Source organism: Ursus arctos, unplaced genomic scaffold (assembly GCF_023065955.2).
Source record: "Ursus arctos isolate Adak ecotype North America unplaced genomic scaffold, UrsArc2.0 scaffold_3, whole genome shotgun sequence".
Classification (NCBI taxonomy): Eukaryota; Metazoa; Chordata; class Mammalia; order Carnivora; family Ursidae; genus Ursus; species Ursus arctos.
Genome location: NW_026622985.1, coordinates 80,294,660 through 80,310,017, shown reverse-complemented (window position 1 = coordinate 80,310,017; position 15,358 = coordinate 80,294,660). Strand labels below are relative to the sequence as shown.

Genomic DNA, 15,358 nt, shown 5'->3' with positions numbered 1-15,358 from the left:
AGCGGTATAAGCTGGGCTCTAAACAGGATATAGAGGGGACATAAAGCCCACAGGACAGATGAGACGACTTGGAAAGAAACTAAAGATACAGACATGCCAATGCTGATCCCTGAGAACAGGAGGAAGAGCCAGCGGAAGAGCTGAGAGGGAGCACCGTGAGGCAGGAGGTCATGCAGGAGAGTGTGCGGTCAGAAACAGAGCAGAAAGTGTTTTAAAGGAAGGGATAATCAACTGTGTTAAATGCTGCTGGAAGACTGAATAGGACAAGGAAAGAAAACTCACAACTGGATTTAGCAAGAGAGGAGTACATTAATAAAGAAATAAGGTAGGAAAAGATGTTATAAAAAGTGCATTTGATCTTGATCAAGCTATCACTTTCAGAGCTCAGATACTTAAAACAGACCATCTCAGCAAAATTCCTGAGGAATGCTGATTTATGAGGCTAAGTGCATCTTGACTTCCCGCGTCAAAGCAAGAGGAGAGAAGCAATACTCAGAAGGGTGTCCTTCTGAGTTTTCCATTCTTATTTCCCAGAGAGGGGAACCCTCCTTGGCGACAGTGTGGTGGTATTCAGAATTTACACGGAAAGAGGAGCAACTTAGCCCAAAAGACTAACAGTTTACTTGCCCTGCTTGATGGTCATTCATCAAAGTCCTAACAGTCACCTGTCCAAGCAAACCAATTCCGAGCTAAAAGTTTCTTTATCTAAGCCAGGGGCCCAAGTGAAAGGATAGAACTGCCAACCAGGGAGAAGACCACATCCACGCTCTCAGGTGGGAGCATCTCCTGACACTACAGTCTCTTCCCGAAGGCTGCCGCCGCCCCGCCATGAGGCTCCAGCCTGTATCTCTCTCGCTGGTATCACCGAGCACAAAACTGAGAAGTGCGATCCGAGCCCGCCCACACCCAGGCCCCTTGTCTCTGTCTCCTCCTCACTGCCTGCCCCTTACCTGGGTCATTTTGTCCACAGAGACTGGAATTCCATCGATGGTGAGAGGCGGCAGCTCGGAGTTAACCTCCTGGGGCGCAGGGGCGTGTTCTGCCAGGGCGGACTCCAGGTCTTCCAGGATCATGCTCTTGTACTTACGCACCTGCAGGGAATTAAGGGCAGAAGTAAACAAGATGCCCCACAACCAGGGAGGGTTGGTGCCAAGCAACCGGAGAGGGGGTGGGGCTGCCTCCCTGAGCCACAGCAGAGCCCTAAGAGCAAACACTTCTACAGCTAGCAGATAAAAATACCCGCTGGCCCCAAAGACATCACACTGTACAGGATTAAAGTGAAAAGATGATGAAATTGCACGTAATAACAGCAGAAAGGAGCCAGGAGGAAAACTTTTACAGAAATACTGCTTCTTGGTTAAAATCACGTTTTCTCATTCAAAGCCGACCCCATTACCTGTTCCAGATCTAATAGGAATGGCGTTCTTTATTCTGTGTTTCCCAGGCCATATGAGAAAACGTAGCTGTGGCAGTTCACCGCCAAAAATCACTTCCAAGATCACCAAGGACTTACGTCTCTAAAACTCTAAGCAACCTATCTGAAATGGCCACTACTTTCCTGCAAGGCCAGACTCCCCAACAGGGCTGAAAGGCAACAGCGGGAAAAACAAGCCATGTATACTGTGGCTGTGTGTCAAAGGGGACACTGTCAGCAAGGCCCAGGGCCAGAGAGAGCCCCGCGGGTCAAGCCCTCCTCCTTTTGGACACTCCCTGGTGACAGAGGCAACCTTTGAATCCACGATGTCTCTGTACCTCTGGTGTGCCCCGGTCTGAACCAGGTATCATTGCTCTGACTCCTTTCCTTCCCCTACGAGTGAAAGGTCTCTCCAAAGAGAACTTAACAGCAGCACATTTGTACATGCACACATTCCTCCATGATGCGCAGAGACGGAGGCACGCACGGGATCCTACAACCACCAATAATGGGTTCGTTCACTTGCAAGAATACACAGGGGGATAAGGACACCCTAGGGGATAACAAAGAAGCCATGGAATTATGGACACATAACACGATGGGATAGGAAATTAACTTGCTTTTAGGGCTCAAGCCATTATTTTAGAAAAAAAGGGAAGAGAAAACGAGGTATCCAAAAATTACAACAATGTTCAAGTCTTGGGTTTTCTGCTCCATACTGGACTCTCAATCAGGGCAAACTTCCTTAGAAGTATCTTCTTTATGAGGATTAAAAAAGAAAGATTCCCATACTCCACCTCAAGGGTGTGGAAAAGTAAAAACTATTGTTGGCTACAACTTTTGCAGTTACAGAACCTTCCAAATAGGTCAACAATGAAGGGGATGAAAGAAAAACAGTACAAACATGTATAATCATTATTACCCTAGAGATTCAGTTTTAGCCTGGCTTCTAACACACAAAAAAGAAAGTTTCAAAAACCATTGCCAGTATGTTTACTGTAACGTAAGCAGCTCGTGTTGCCATGCCAACTTTAAGGATTTATATTTTCTGCTTTCTAGGTTTCTGTATGCAATGCAGAGTTTTTATGCTATCAGCCCAGAGAAAGACAGAATCTTATAAGCCTAAGTTCTGGTCTTCGAACTTTAATATATCAGGTTAAATCATTTTATCAGTATGTAGGCCCGCAGCAAGTGAACGATAATAGTATAAATTTCACTGTGCTGGAAATACCTGGCGTTCAAAGACAGGAAATCATTACATTATTACTATTACATTATTACCTAGTTTCAAACAATTTGGCCATTTTTATGGATCAGTAAAATTCTGGGAATTCATATCCAGGCATTTTGCTAAACTTATCAGTGCTCCATAATTCCTTAAAAATATCTTGAGTTTCCAAAAAAAAAAAAAAAAATTGCTGGTAGAGCATTCCTCCGAGTAATTTACAACAAAATAACTTTGGCTGTGACCACCATGTTTTTAAGGTTGTTCAGTAAAATTTCCCAGAATGATCAAGCTAGTGCTTCAATTCATTCTGACTCATCAATTCTGAGATGCATATTCTTTCACATTTATCAGTCCTCTGAAATTGGGATACATCTTACAATTGCTGTGGATGAGGCAACTTGAGGCATGGCTGTCACAGGCTGCACACCTGTGAGCGTGGCTGTTCTCCCTGGGAGCATGACTGCGATCCCCTGCCTTTTCAATCAACAAACCGTTTGAGAAAGGAATGTGAGTCTTGGTTGCAGTTAGATATCTCTCCAGTGATCTTTCTGGTAAGATCAAGAAGCACCAGCATCAAACTTGTCACAGCTTGGAAAGAAGTCTAGAGACAATAGCAGAGCACTGTTTAAAGCCATGTAGCACCACTCATGCTCTTGATGGCACAGGGGACAATATTACATGAAATGTCACAGACGATGATGACTTTGCAACAAGAAGTTATTCAGAAGCACTGGGCTGTGAAAGTGAGGAAGTTTTAGAAATATCAATTTATTTCACTTTCACTTTCCTTTGTTGGTACTATATAAAATGCAACACTATTAAAATCTATGTCTAAATAAGCTTGAAAGAGCTCTTCCAGTAGGCATAAAATAAAAATTCTAAGTGATCAGCACTGTGCAAGAGTCTGTCAATGATTTTTCTGTCTTCATGGTACATAAATAACGGTGCATCTTATAAGTGAAAATGCCATAGATATGATGACATAGAGGTTTGTTTTTCAACTTCTATCTTCTATTCCAAAAACTACAGCTTAAGCCTTTGTTACTTCATACCAATGTCACTGTCAACTAACAGGTTTTACAAAGCTAAAAATCACTTAAAAACAAAATCAGCTGGTCTACCTACCAATCCTTCTTCCCCCAATTCATCCTATATACCACTGCCATTTATAAAATATCTGAGCCCCAGAGAGCCTGGTTGGCTCAGTCAGTAGAGCATGCAACTCTTGATTCTGGAATCATTGAGTTCAAGCCCCATGTTGGATGTAGAGATTACTTAAAAAAAAAAAAAAAGTATATAAAAAATATCCCAGTCCCTTTGGGGGCTGTATGAAAATAAATAAATAAATAAATTCCTGAAACACTGACTTATGACAATCAAATACAATTTACTGAGCACTTACTATGTTCAAGCACTGCATATATCATCTCAATTAATCCTCACATAATTCTATAAGGAAAATACTAGTATACTCATTGTGTAGCGAAGAAAAACAAGGTTTAATAAACTTAAGTGACTTCCCCAAATCATATATCTAGTACATAGTAATATGGCCGCAAATCAAACTAATTTTTATCTAGCTCCAAAGCCTGTATGTTCAGCCACTTTGCTATCATTCATCTTTCTTCTCAAAACCACTTCTACAGTTCCCACTTCTCACAGGATGAAGTCCAAACTTCTCAGTCTGGCATTTCCACCTTTCTAATCATTCCCCACTTTGCCAATACTCCTCCAGCAGGGCCACCAGATACAGCTGTGCCTGCCCAGCCTTGGACATGATGTGAATGGCACTCTCCCAGCTGGCCAGTTTCCTAACTTTTGCAGCTACCAAGTTCTCTTCTACCTCTGGGCCTTTAATTCTGCTTCCTATCAAAAAATTATCCATCTTTTAAGACTCAACTCAATTTCCATTGCCTCTAAGAAAAATTCCTACAAAATCAAATGATCACTTATATTTTTTTAAGCTTATTTTTTTAAGAAGATTTTATTTATTTATTTGACAGAGAGAGAGACAGCGAGAGGGAACATAAGCAGGGGGAGTGGGAGAGGGAGAAGCAGGCTCCCCATGGAGCAGGGAGCCCGATGCGGGGCTCAATCCCAGGACCCTGGGATCATGACCTGAGCCCAAGGCAGACGCTTAATGACTGAGCCACCCAGGGACCCCGATCACTTATATTCTTATATATACCATATACAAACAGTGTGTGACATCACTATCATTACTTAACACGTGTTATGAAATCGTTCACATATTCAGACACGTGCAGATGATATATTAACAAACATTCTCATAATTGCCAGAGGTGGAGAGTGTTTAGGGTGTTTATAAGAGCCCTTACAGTTCTGGGCACGGAATGCGCTTGCTGAGGATTTTGGACTTGGCTGCTACCACCATAGTATCAACGGGCCCTTAGTCAGATTGCAAAAACAGTCCCAGATAAGATACTATAATTCTTTTGCATATCTGAAGCCTTTCTGGAGAAAAGAGGAGTCTTCAGAAAGGTCCCATGAAAGATCAGAAAAATTTTTCTTACCCACGTGCTTCTCTGAGATTGAAAATATGTTGTCATCTGAGATATATAACAAAAAGCTGCCCCAGTGCAGAGCTGCCCTCAGACCCATGATCCTGAAGGACTCCTGGCACTGAGCCCGGCCACAAGCTGTGGCCCATGAAGTTCTGTTGGCTTTCACCCTGTTCCCTCTCCAGCCCCAATGTCAGCCTCTTTTCTCCCCTGCCTCAGTTCAGATCTCTAATTTTCCTTTCACCCCCTGGATCCTTAGTTTTGGGCCTTGAAACCTCCCAGGACTTAGATGGATTCTTTATCTCATATTTTGTATCTAACAGTTTTAGTTATTTGTTGAGTATGTAAATAAATAAAAATTTTTTACTTCACTGTTTTTTAAAATTTTAATTCCAGTATAGTTAACATACAGTGTTCTATTAGTTTCAGGTGTATAATATAGTGATTCGACAATTCTATACATTACTCAGTGCTCACCATGATAAGTATTCTCTTTAATCCCCATCACCTATTTCACCCATCCCCCCCACGCACCTCCCCTCTGGTGACCACCACTTTGTTCTTTACAGTTAAGAGTCTGTTTTCTGGTTTGTCTCTTTTCTTCTTTGTTCATTTGTTTTGTTTCTTAAGTTCCACATATGAAGAAATCATATGGTATTTTTTATTTTATTATTTTTTAAAATATACTTCCACATTTCCTGTAACTTGAAGACATTTTCAAAAACCTATATTAAAAAAGTGAACGACTTAGAACAAGAAATCACAACCAACTCGAGTCTATTCATCTACTGGGAAAGCAGAATTAAAGACTGAAGGATGATTTCAAAGAAGCTGGTGACAACCCGAGTTACCTCTTGCCTCTGTGCCTGTGACTAATTTCTGTACCTGTAGAACTGGTTAGTCATATCCAGTGTATCCCCATCTAAATGCTACAAATTATTTATTCCGAGGAAAGAGCTCCACCTCCAGAAACTCCTGAAGTTCTTCTGGAAAAGGATGGAAATTCTCTCTCTGTTCCTCAACAAAATATGTCTAGGCCTATTTCTACCAAGCCTATAAAAGAGGGATAGGGCAGTAAGCCAAGAGCATGCCCTCAGGGCACAGCAACTTTAAAAATCTACCATTTGCAATGCTTTTCACGCCAGCTCTCTATAAACATATATATGAACATGTATATAAAATCAATTTTAATTAATATCTACTGCTCCCCAGTGAGGTGGGCATTATCCTTATTTTACACATGAGGACACTGAGCCCCATACAGGAAAAATCAATGTGGGGAACTACTCAAAAATCAAAGCTTAAAAACAGTTTTCACAAACGTGGAGGTTTTAGTTATATATGCCCGCTCTAGTGAATACCAACCCACAGGCAAAATTGAATGAGCTTGTCTAAGTGTTAATAATGCTGCCTTTTAGGTGGGAGCCACATCTTCACTAAGCAGGATCTTCAAAAGGGCCAAAACACCCAATGGAGTTGTTCTGGAGGTTTTTTAACTTTTTGTTTGTTTTTTGTTTTTTTGTTTAAGAAGCTGAGGCTTAAGAAGACAAAGGTTTTAAACTGCAGAGAGAGATGCCTGGGTAGCTCAGTCAGTTAAGCATCTGCCTTCACTCAGGTCATGAACCCCGGGTCCTGGGATCAAGTCCCGCACTGAGTTCTTTGCTTAGCGGGGAGCCTGCTTCTCCCTCTGCCTGCAGTTCCCCTGCTTGTGCTCTCTCTTTCTGACAAATAAATAAATAAAATCTTTAAAAAGCAAACAAACAAACAAAAACTTCGGAGAATATTAGATCTGAGAGGCTAGATCCCAAGCAATTTGAAGAAACCTTGAGTTTCTGAATAAGGGAATCTCGTTCTACATTAAAGTCAAAGGCCCTTTCTGAAAGTTCAGCTAGTTTTAAGTTACTTCACTACCTCACGTTACAAATATAGAGATGGCATATGTGATCTCTGAACCCAGTAGTTCCTCCAGCCAGCCAGCCATCAAACAAATACTTATTATTCATCTCCTCCATGCTAGCCACTGTGCTAAGGAAGAGCTGGGACAAACCAAATTAATCCATCACAGTGTCCCATTATTGTGCATATTTCTATCTAGTAGAGAAGACAAACACAAAAATTATCATTAATATAAAGCTATAATTACAAGCTGGGACAAGCACTATAAAGAATGCACAAGCTAACTTTACAGTTCTTTACGTCTCAAGGTCTCAACTGAGATCCAATGTAGGATAAGAATTTAGAAACCAAGTCTGTATTGCTGAGTGCGGCCAAATTTTTAAGATGCTTTATTCATTCAACAAATGTTACTGAACAACTAACTACTCATGGCAGGGGGAATGTGTGGTACTGGGAGCATAACGGAGAACAAAGGAGATCCAGTCCCTCCCATCTTGGAGCTCACAATCTAGCTGGGGATAGATGTTAATCAAATAATCATACAAATAAAAGTATATCTGTAGTAAGTATGCACAGGACTGTGGAGAACTGGAAGGCAGCTCTATTTGTTCCCTTTGAGAAGACAAGAACTAAGAAAATGAAATTAAATTTGAAACCCCATATTTAATACCCTGGACAAACCTATGGGAGATGTAATACTCCATCACCTTCAACCCAAATCTCGACAGTGGCTCTACTATTCAGAAGCTGGGGAATCTCGAGCAAATCACTTAAACCTCTCTGAGCTAGTATTCTCTTGTAAAATGAAAATAATAATAATGTGCTTACATCTCAAGGTTACTGCCAGAATTATTGAGAATATATATACTTCAAAGTTCTATAAATCTGCTATATTATACAAATGTTAGTTACAACAATCCTCTGCATTCAACAATTCCATAAACATGTATAAAAAGGAGATTTACTTTTAAAGTAGGAACAAACTCTACATATGGTTCTATAACTTGCTTTGTTCACTTAATACATCATCTCCATCTGAAAATGTTAATAGAAAGACCCATGTTATCACATTTAATGGCAGCGTACCAGTCCTATCTCTGGATGAGCCATCAATTTATCTAATCCCTTATCTTTGAACATTTAGGTTATTCTCAATTTTTAAAAAACACTATAAAGAGTACAGTGACTGATATACTTGTACATACATCTTTGCTCATTTAACCAATTATTTCCTTAGCTTAAAATTTCAAAAGGAAGCTGGGTTAAAAAGTTTATATTTGGGGCACATTTTATACCAGTTGCCGATCTGCATTCTAGAAAATTACACCATTCTAGAAAATTTAAACTGCCTGTTGGACATGCCAACACTGCAAGTTGTACATCTTTTTCATGTTTGCCAACCCAGACCATGTAAAATGGCTTTCTGTTTTAATTCCCATTTCTTTGAAAATTTTGTTTGACATTTGTACTTCCTTCTTCTACTATGTCTTCTCTTTTGTCTTTGGGTGTCTGAAAATATGAATTTAAATGAAAAAACAAATATACAGAAAGATGTAAAGAACAGTAAAATAAATGCTTGTACCCTCACCACCCAGATTCAAGAATTGTCAACACTTTGGCATAATTACTTTATCTGCTCTGTATGCACACACACGCACACAATATTTTTTGGGCTAACCACTTAAAGTGTATTTTATTTTACTTTTTTTTTTTTAACAGATTTTTTTTTTTTTTTTTTTAACAGAGAGAGAGAGCATGCACATGAGCTGGGTGGCGTGCAGAGGAGAAGGAGATGCAGACTCCTCACTGAGCAGGGAGCCTGATGCTGGGACCCTGAGATTGTAAGCAGACATTTAACTGACTGAGCCATCCAGGCATTCCCACTTAAAGTTATATTTTAGACACTGCAACACTTCTAAATACTTCAGCATGCATCTTGGAAAAGTAAGGGTATTCTCATACGTAACTACAGTACAATGATCACATCCTACAAAAATACCAGAATTCCTTAGTATCATCTTACATCTGATCCATATTCAAACATATCTTTGGGTCTTTGTTATTCATCTGATCATGTTTTTATTGATTTTTGAGAGCTCTTTATATATTAAGAATATTAATCATTAGTTTGTTACTTACTGTGTGATCTTGAACAAAATACTTAAGCTCTAAACCCTCAAATTTCTACATCTGTAAAGCACAAATAACAACAGATATATATTTCATAGGGTTACTGTGATGATTAAGTAAAAATCATAAATATAACATTAAAAATACTCAGTAAATTATAATTGCTGTTATTGATTTGAAAACATTTTTCCCGTTTGTTGTGAGCCATTTAATTTTGTTTACAGTGCCTTGCTATACAGCAATTGTGGACAAGGAGGTAATATGGGTGGAACACACTATGGAAAAATAAATAGAACCCTGAAAAATAGAAAAAAAAAATTCAACATTAACTATTAAAAGGCCTAGTAATGTTTCCAATCCCCTTTCAACAAATTCTTAAAAAAGACAATCTGAAATCTGAAATCCATATTCCAAAGATGAACAGCCCTATTGAATTTTAATTTTTCTAGAGTTTCTCAGAAGCTTCCAGCTAGAAAAGCAAAAAGAAGATTAATGACAGCTTCAGACAAGAGGACAAAATGCAAATATCAATTTTAAAATTATTACATGAAATTATACAAAGTGCTTGTAACTGTATCTAGAACACAGTAAGCACTCAGTAAATGTCCGTCATCTAAATCATCTCCTTCACTGTTATTAACAAGAGATTATGTGCAATACATTGCATACTGATTATGATAAATGATGGGCTCTAATTATTTAATACCACTCTGAATATCAGTATATATTAAGATTAAGGAATATTCTCTACCTTGAAGGTTAACAGAAGTCACCTAAAATAATCAGAGTAGTGTCTCCTTTGAGGAATATACTTTTTCAATTTTGTACATGTTTATTGTTCTACTGAGGTTTAGATATGTTTTAATTATTTTACTTTCTTATTAAATTATCCACTTAGTTGAGGTTCTTAATTTATAAGAACAGAATTAATGCACAGTATTTCCTTACAATTTTCAGTCTTTCCTTATCTGCAACTATAACTCATCTCATTTCTGTATTATCTGCTTTCTTCTCCCTTTTCCTCAACTAGCATGCTAGAAGTTTTTCTTTTTCATTGGACTTTTCATAGTATCATTTCTTGAACGTAACAATTGTACTTTTTCTGCTCATGCACATTAATTTTTCCCACATGTTTATTTATTACATTTTTTCTTAGACTCATCTTATTACTCCCTTTCCAGCTTCTTGAATTAGATGAAGTTTCTTTTCCAACCTTCCTGTATATATAAAAAAATTAAGGTAATGAATATTCCTTTGAGTACCAGTTCAGATCGAAACTTTTAAGTTTTGCTTTTATATTTTCTAAATAGTCTGTAAATTAAGAAGTATTTTTAAATTTCTATGTAGCTAATACTTTTTCCTGTCTATCTTTTGATATTAAGTTCAATATGTTCTGTACCATGGTCAAAAATATGGCCTGTATAATTTCACTACTGGGTATTTGCTCCAAGAAAATGAAAACAATAATTCAAAAAGATATATGCACCCTTTATGTTTATTGCAGCATTATTTACAATAGCCAAGATATGGAAGCAACCCAAGTGTCACTCATGGATGGATAAAGAAGAGGTGGTGTGGTATGTATATATATATATATATATATACACACACACATATATAATGGAATATTACTAAGCCATGAAAAAAAGAATGAAATCTTGCCTTTTGCAACAACATGGATGTATGTAAAGGGTAAAATGCTAAGTGAAGTAAGAGAAAGACAAATGCCATATGATTTCACTCAAATGTTTTAAGAAACAAAACAAACGGACAGAGGAAAAAACAGACAAACAAAAAAACTAGACTCTTAATACAGAGAACAAACTGTTGGCTACCAGGAGCATGGGGGAGGGGGGTGACTGAAATAGATAAATGGGATTAAGAGTACACTTAATTTTCATGGGGCGCCTGGGTGGCACAGTGGTTAAGCGTCTGCCTTCGGCTCAGGGTGTGATCCCGGCGTTATGGGATCGAGCCCCACATCAGGCTCTTCCGCTATGAGCCTGCTTCTTCCTCTCCCACTCCCCCTGCTTGTGTTCCCTCTCTCGCTGGCTGTCTCTATCTCTGTCGAATAAATAAATAAATAAATCTTAAAAAAAAAAAAAAAAAAAGAATTAAAAAAAAAAAAAGAGTACACTTAATTTTCATGAGCACTGAAAAATGTACAGAATTGTTGAATCATTGAATTATATACCTGAAACGAATATAACACTGCATGTTAATTATGTTTCAATTTTTAAAAAAATTTGTAGTTCTAGCTGAAAAACAAAATTTAAGTATTTCTTTGAAAACAAACAAACAAACAAACAAACCATAAGGCCTGTATAATCTCTGTATTTCACAATTTATTAAGATTTTATTTGGGGCCTAATAATAATATTTGGTCAAGTCTTATAATTCATTCATGTAATTTTTCAAATATGGCATATTCTCTCCTTGTACAGTATCAGTGCTAACATATACATCTTTTATGTTAATTCAGATCCCTATATTCTTATCTCATTTTCTTCCTTAATCTGACAAAGATATTAAAGCCTCCTGCCATTGTCATTTATTTTTCCTTATATTTGTAATTTTTTGATCTACACACTTTGCTTTAATGTCACTTGAGGCATAAAAGGTTCATTATAAATTTATACTGCTTATCAATTCCAAATTACCTCTGGTTCTCAGTTAATATTCATTTGTCTTGAGAATCTGGCTTTGTCTGGTATTAATGTTATGATCCATGACTTATTTTTTGTAGGTATTTGTCTGACGTACCTTTGCCTATTATTTTACTCTTAACATTTTTAACAGCTTTATTGAGATTATACTTCATATACCCTACATATTAGTTTCCTATGGCTGCCACAAGTATCATTAACTTGGTGGCTTAAACCAACAGAAATTCATTCTCTTAGTTTCACTGGCTAAAGTCAAGGTTATTGGCAAGGCTGGTCCTTCTGGAGGCTCAAGGGGGGAGTTAATTTCCTTGCCTTGTCTAGCTGTTCCTAGCCTGTATTCTTTGGCTCCTGACCCCTTCTCTGCATCCAACCTTTTACTCCTAGCAACGCATCTTCTAATTCTTTATCAATTTCCCTTTGTCTCCCTTTGATAAAGACAATGTAGTTAGACTTAGGGCGTACCTGGATAATCCAGGCTAATCTCCCATCTCAAGACTGTTAACCTAATCACTGCAAAGTCCTTTTTGCCATACAAGGTAACACACAAAGGTTCCAGGGATTCAAACCTGGATATTCTTGGGGGTGATTATTCAGCCTATCAGACCATACAATTCACCATTTAAAGTGTACAATTAAAAAAATAAAGTGTACAATTCAACCTTTTTAAGTATATATGTAGGGCTGTGCAAGCATCATCATCTAATTTTAGAGCATTTTTATCCCCCCTAAAATAAACTCCATACTCATTGGCTGTCACCTTCCATTCCTCCCTCCCACCTCTCCAACCTGGCAATGACTAATCTACTCCATATATTTGCCTGTTCTGGACATTGCATATAAACGGAAATATACAACATGTGGTCTTTTGTGAGTGAGCTCTTTCGATTAGCACAATGTTTCCAAGGTTTATCCACGTTATAGTTTTTTTTTTTTTTTAAGATTTTATGTATTTGAGAGAGCGAGAGAGAGAGAATGAGCAGTGGAGAGGGGCAAGGGAGGGGAAAAGAGAGAGAGAGAGAGGAGCAGACTCTCTGCTGAGCAGGAAGCCCGATGTGGGGCTCAATCCCAGGATCTGGAGATCATAAACTGAGCCGAGGTCAGACACTTAACCTACTGAGCCACCTAGGCACCCTGCATGCTGTAGTTTTTATCAGTATTTCATTCCCTCTTACTGCTGAATAATACTCCACTGTATGGATAATAACATTTTATTTATCCATTCATCAGTTGATGAACATTTGGGTTGTCTCCACTTTGTGGCTATTATGATAATGCTGCTAAGAACATTGTGCGTAAGTTTTATGTATAAGTTTTGCTGCTATGGACATTGTGTATATAAGTTTTGTTTTCAGTTCTTTTGAGTAAACCTAGGAGTAGAATCGCTGGCTCATGCGGTGACTCTACTTTTAAGATTTTAAGAAATTGCCAAACTGTTTTCTGAAGCAACTGCATAATTTTACATTCCCAGTAGCGATGTATGGAAGGTTCCAATTTCTACATATTCTCAACAACACTTATTGTTGTCCACCTTTTTGATTATAATCATCCTAGTGAGTATGAAGTGGTGTCTCATTCTGGTTTTGATTTTCATTTCCCTACTAACTAATGACTATAGTTAGTACTCATGTGCTTGCTGACCATTTCTCTTTTTTTTTTTTTTGGAGAAATATCTATTCAGATTCTTTGCCATTTTTAAAAAACTTGGAAGTATAGTTGAACACAATTTACTTTAGTTTCAGGTATTAAAACATAGTGATTTGATAACCCTATACATTATGCTACCTACGCTCACAAGTATAGCTATTGTCACCATACAACGCTACTATGATACCACTGAGTATATACCCTATGCTGTACCTTTCATCCCCATGACTTATTCATTCCATAATGGGAAGCCTGTACCTTCCACTCCCCTTTTCCCCTATTTGCTGATCCCCCACCACCCCGCTCTGGCAATCGCCAATTTGTTCCCTGTATTTTAAGAGTCTGTTTCTGTTTTGTTTTTTAGATTTCACATATAAGTGAAATTATATGATACTTGTCTTTGTCTGACTTATGTCACTTAGCATAATACCCTCTAGGTCCATCTATGTTGTCACAAATGGCAAGATTTCATTCTTTTTTATGGCTGAGTAATATTCCATTGTATGTATGTATGTGTGTGTATGTATATATATATATATACATACACACATATACCTATTCTTTATCCATCCCCCTATGGATGGACACTTGGGTTACTTCCATGTCTTGGCAACTGTAAATAATACTGCAGTAAACATAGGGGTACATGCATCTTTTTGAATTAGTGTTTTCATGTTCTTCTGTAAATATCCAGTAGTGGAATTCCTGGATTATATGGTATTTCTATTTTTAATATTTGAGGAATTACCTCCATACTGTTTTTCATACTGGCTGCACTTCTACCAACGGTACACAAGTGTTGTTTTCTCCACATTACCACCAACACTGTTCTTTCTTTTTTTTTTTTTTTTTAAGATTTTATTTATTTATTTTGGAGAGAGAGAGAGAGCACGAGTAGGGGGTTGGAACAGAGGGGGAGAGGGTGGGAGGAGGAAAGAATCTTAAGCAGACTCCATGCTGAGTGCAGAGCCTGAAGTGCAGCTTGATCTCACGACCCTGAGATCATACATGATTTGAGCTGAAAGCAAGAGTTGGATACTTAACCGACTGAGCCACCCAGGTGCCCCTCCTGTCTTTTTGATACTATGCATTCTGTCAGGTGTGAGGTAATACCTCATTGTGGTTTCGATTTGCCTTTTCCTGATAATGAGTGAGGTTGAGCATCTTCTGTGTGTTGGCCATCTGTAGGTTTTTGGAGAAATGTCTATATTCAGGTCCTCTGCCCATTTTTTAATTCAATTGTTTGGTTTTTTGAGTGTTAAGCTGTGTAACTTCTTTATATATTTTGGATATTAACCACTTAACAGATATATCACTTGCAAATATCTTCTCACATTCAGTAGATTGCCTTTTCATTATGTTGCTAACTTCCTTTGTTGTGCAAAAAGGTTTTTTTTGGTGTAGTCCTAATAATTTATTTTTGTTTTTGTTTTCCTTGCCTGAGGAGACACATCCATAAATATCTTCTGAGGCCAACGTACAAGAGATTACTGCTTATGTTTTCTTCTAAGAGTTTTATGGTTTCAGGTCTCACATTTAGGTCTTTAATCCATTTTGAATTTGTTTTTGTGTATGGTGTAAGAAAGTGGTCCAGTTTGCCCAACACCATTTTTTGAAGAGATTATCTTTCCCCCATTGTATATTCTTGCCTCCATGGTCATTGATTAATATAATGCTGGGTTTATTTTGGGGCTTTCTATTCTGTTCTATTGATCTATGTGCCTATTTTTGTGCTAGTACTATACTGTTTTGATTATTAAAACATGTAAATCTGGGATTGTGATACCTCCAGCTGTGTTCTTCTTTCTCAAGATTGCTTTGACTATTTGAGGTCTTTTATGGTTTCATACAAATCTTG

The 15,358-nt window shown here is 37.8% G+C and overlaps 1 protein-coding gene across 10 annotated transcripts in view; it reads right to left on the bottom strand.

The window, feature by feature from the left end:
* Positions 1–15,358, bottom strand: part of NRF1 (nuclear respiratory factor 1) — a 143,223-nt gene that overhangs the window by 64,444 nt on the left and 63,421 nt on the right. For all 10 annotated transcript variants that reach the window (XM_057304201.1, XM_044388236.3, XM_057304202.1 and 7 more), the window contains exon 5: positions 951–1,091. In XM_057304201.1, the coding sequence (XP_057160184.1) occupies positions 951–1,091 (141 nt within the window). The remainder of the gene's footprint in view (positions 1–950; positions 1,092–15,358) is intronic.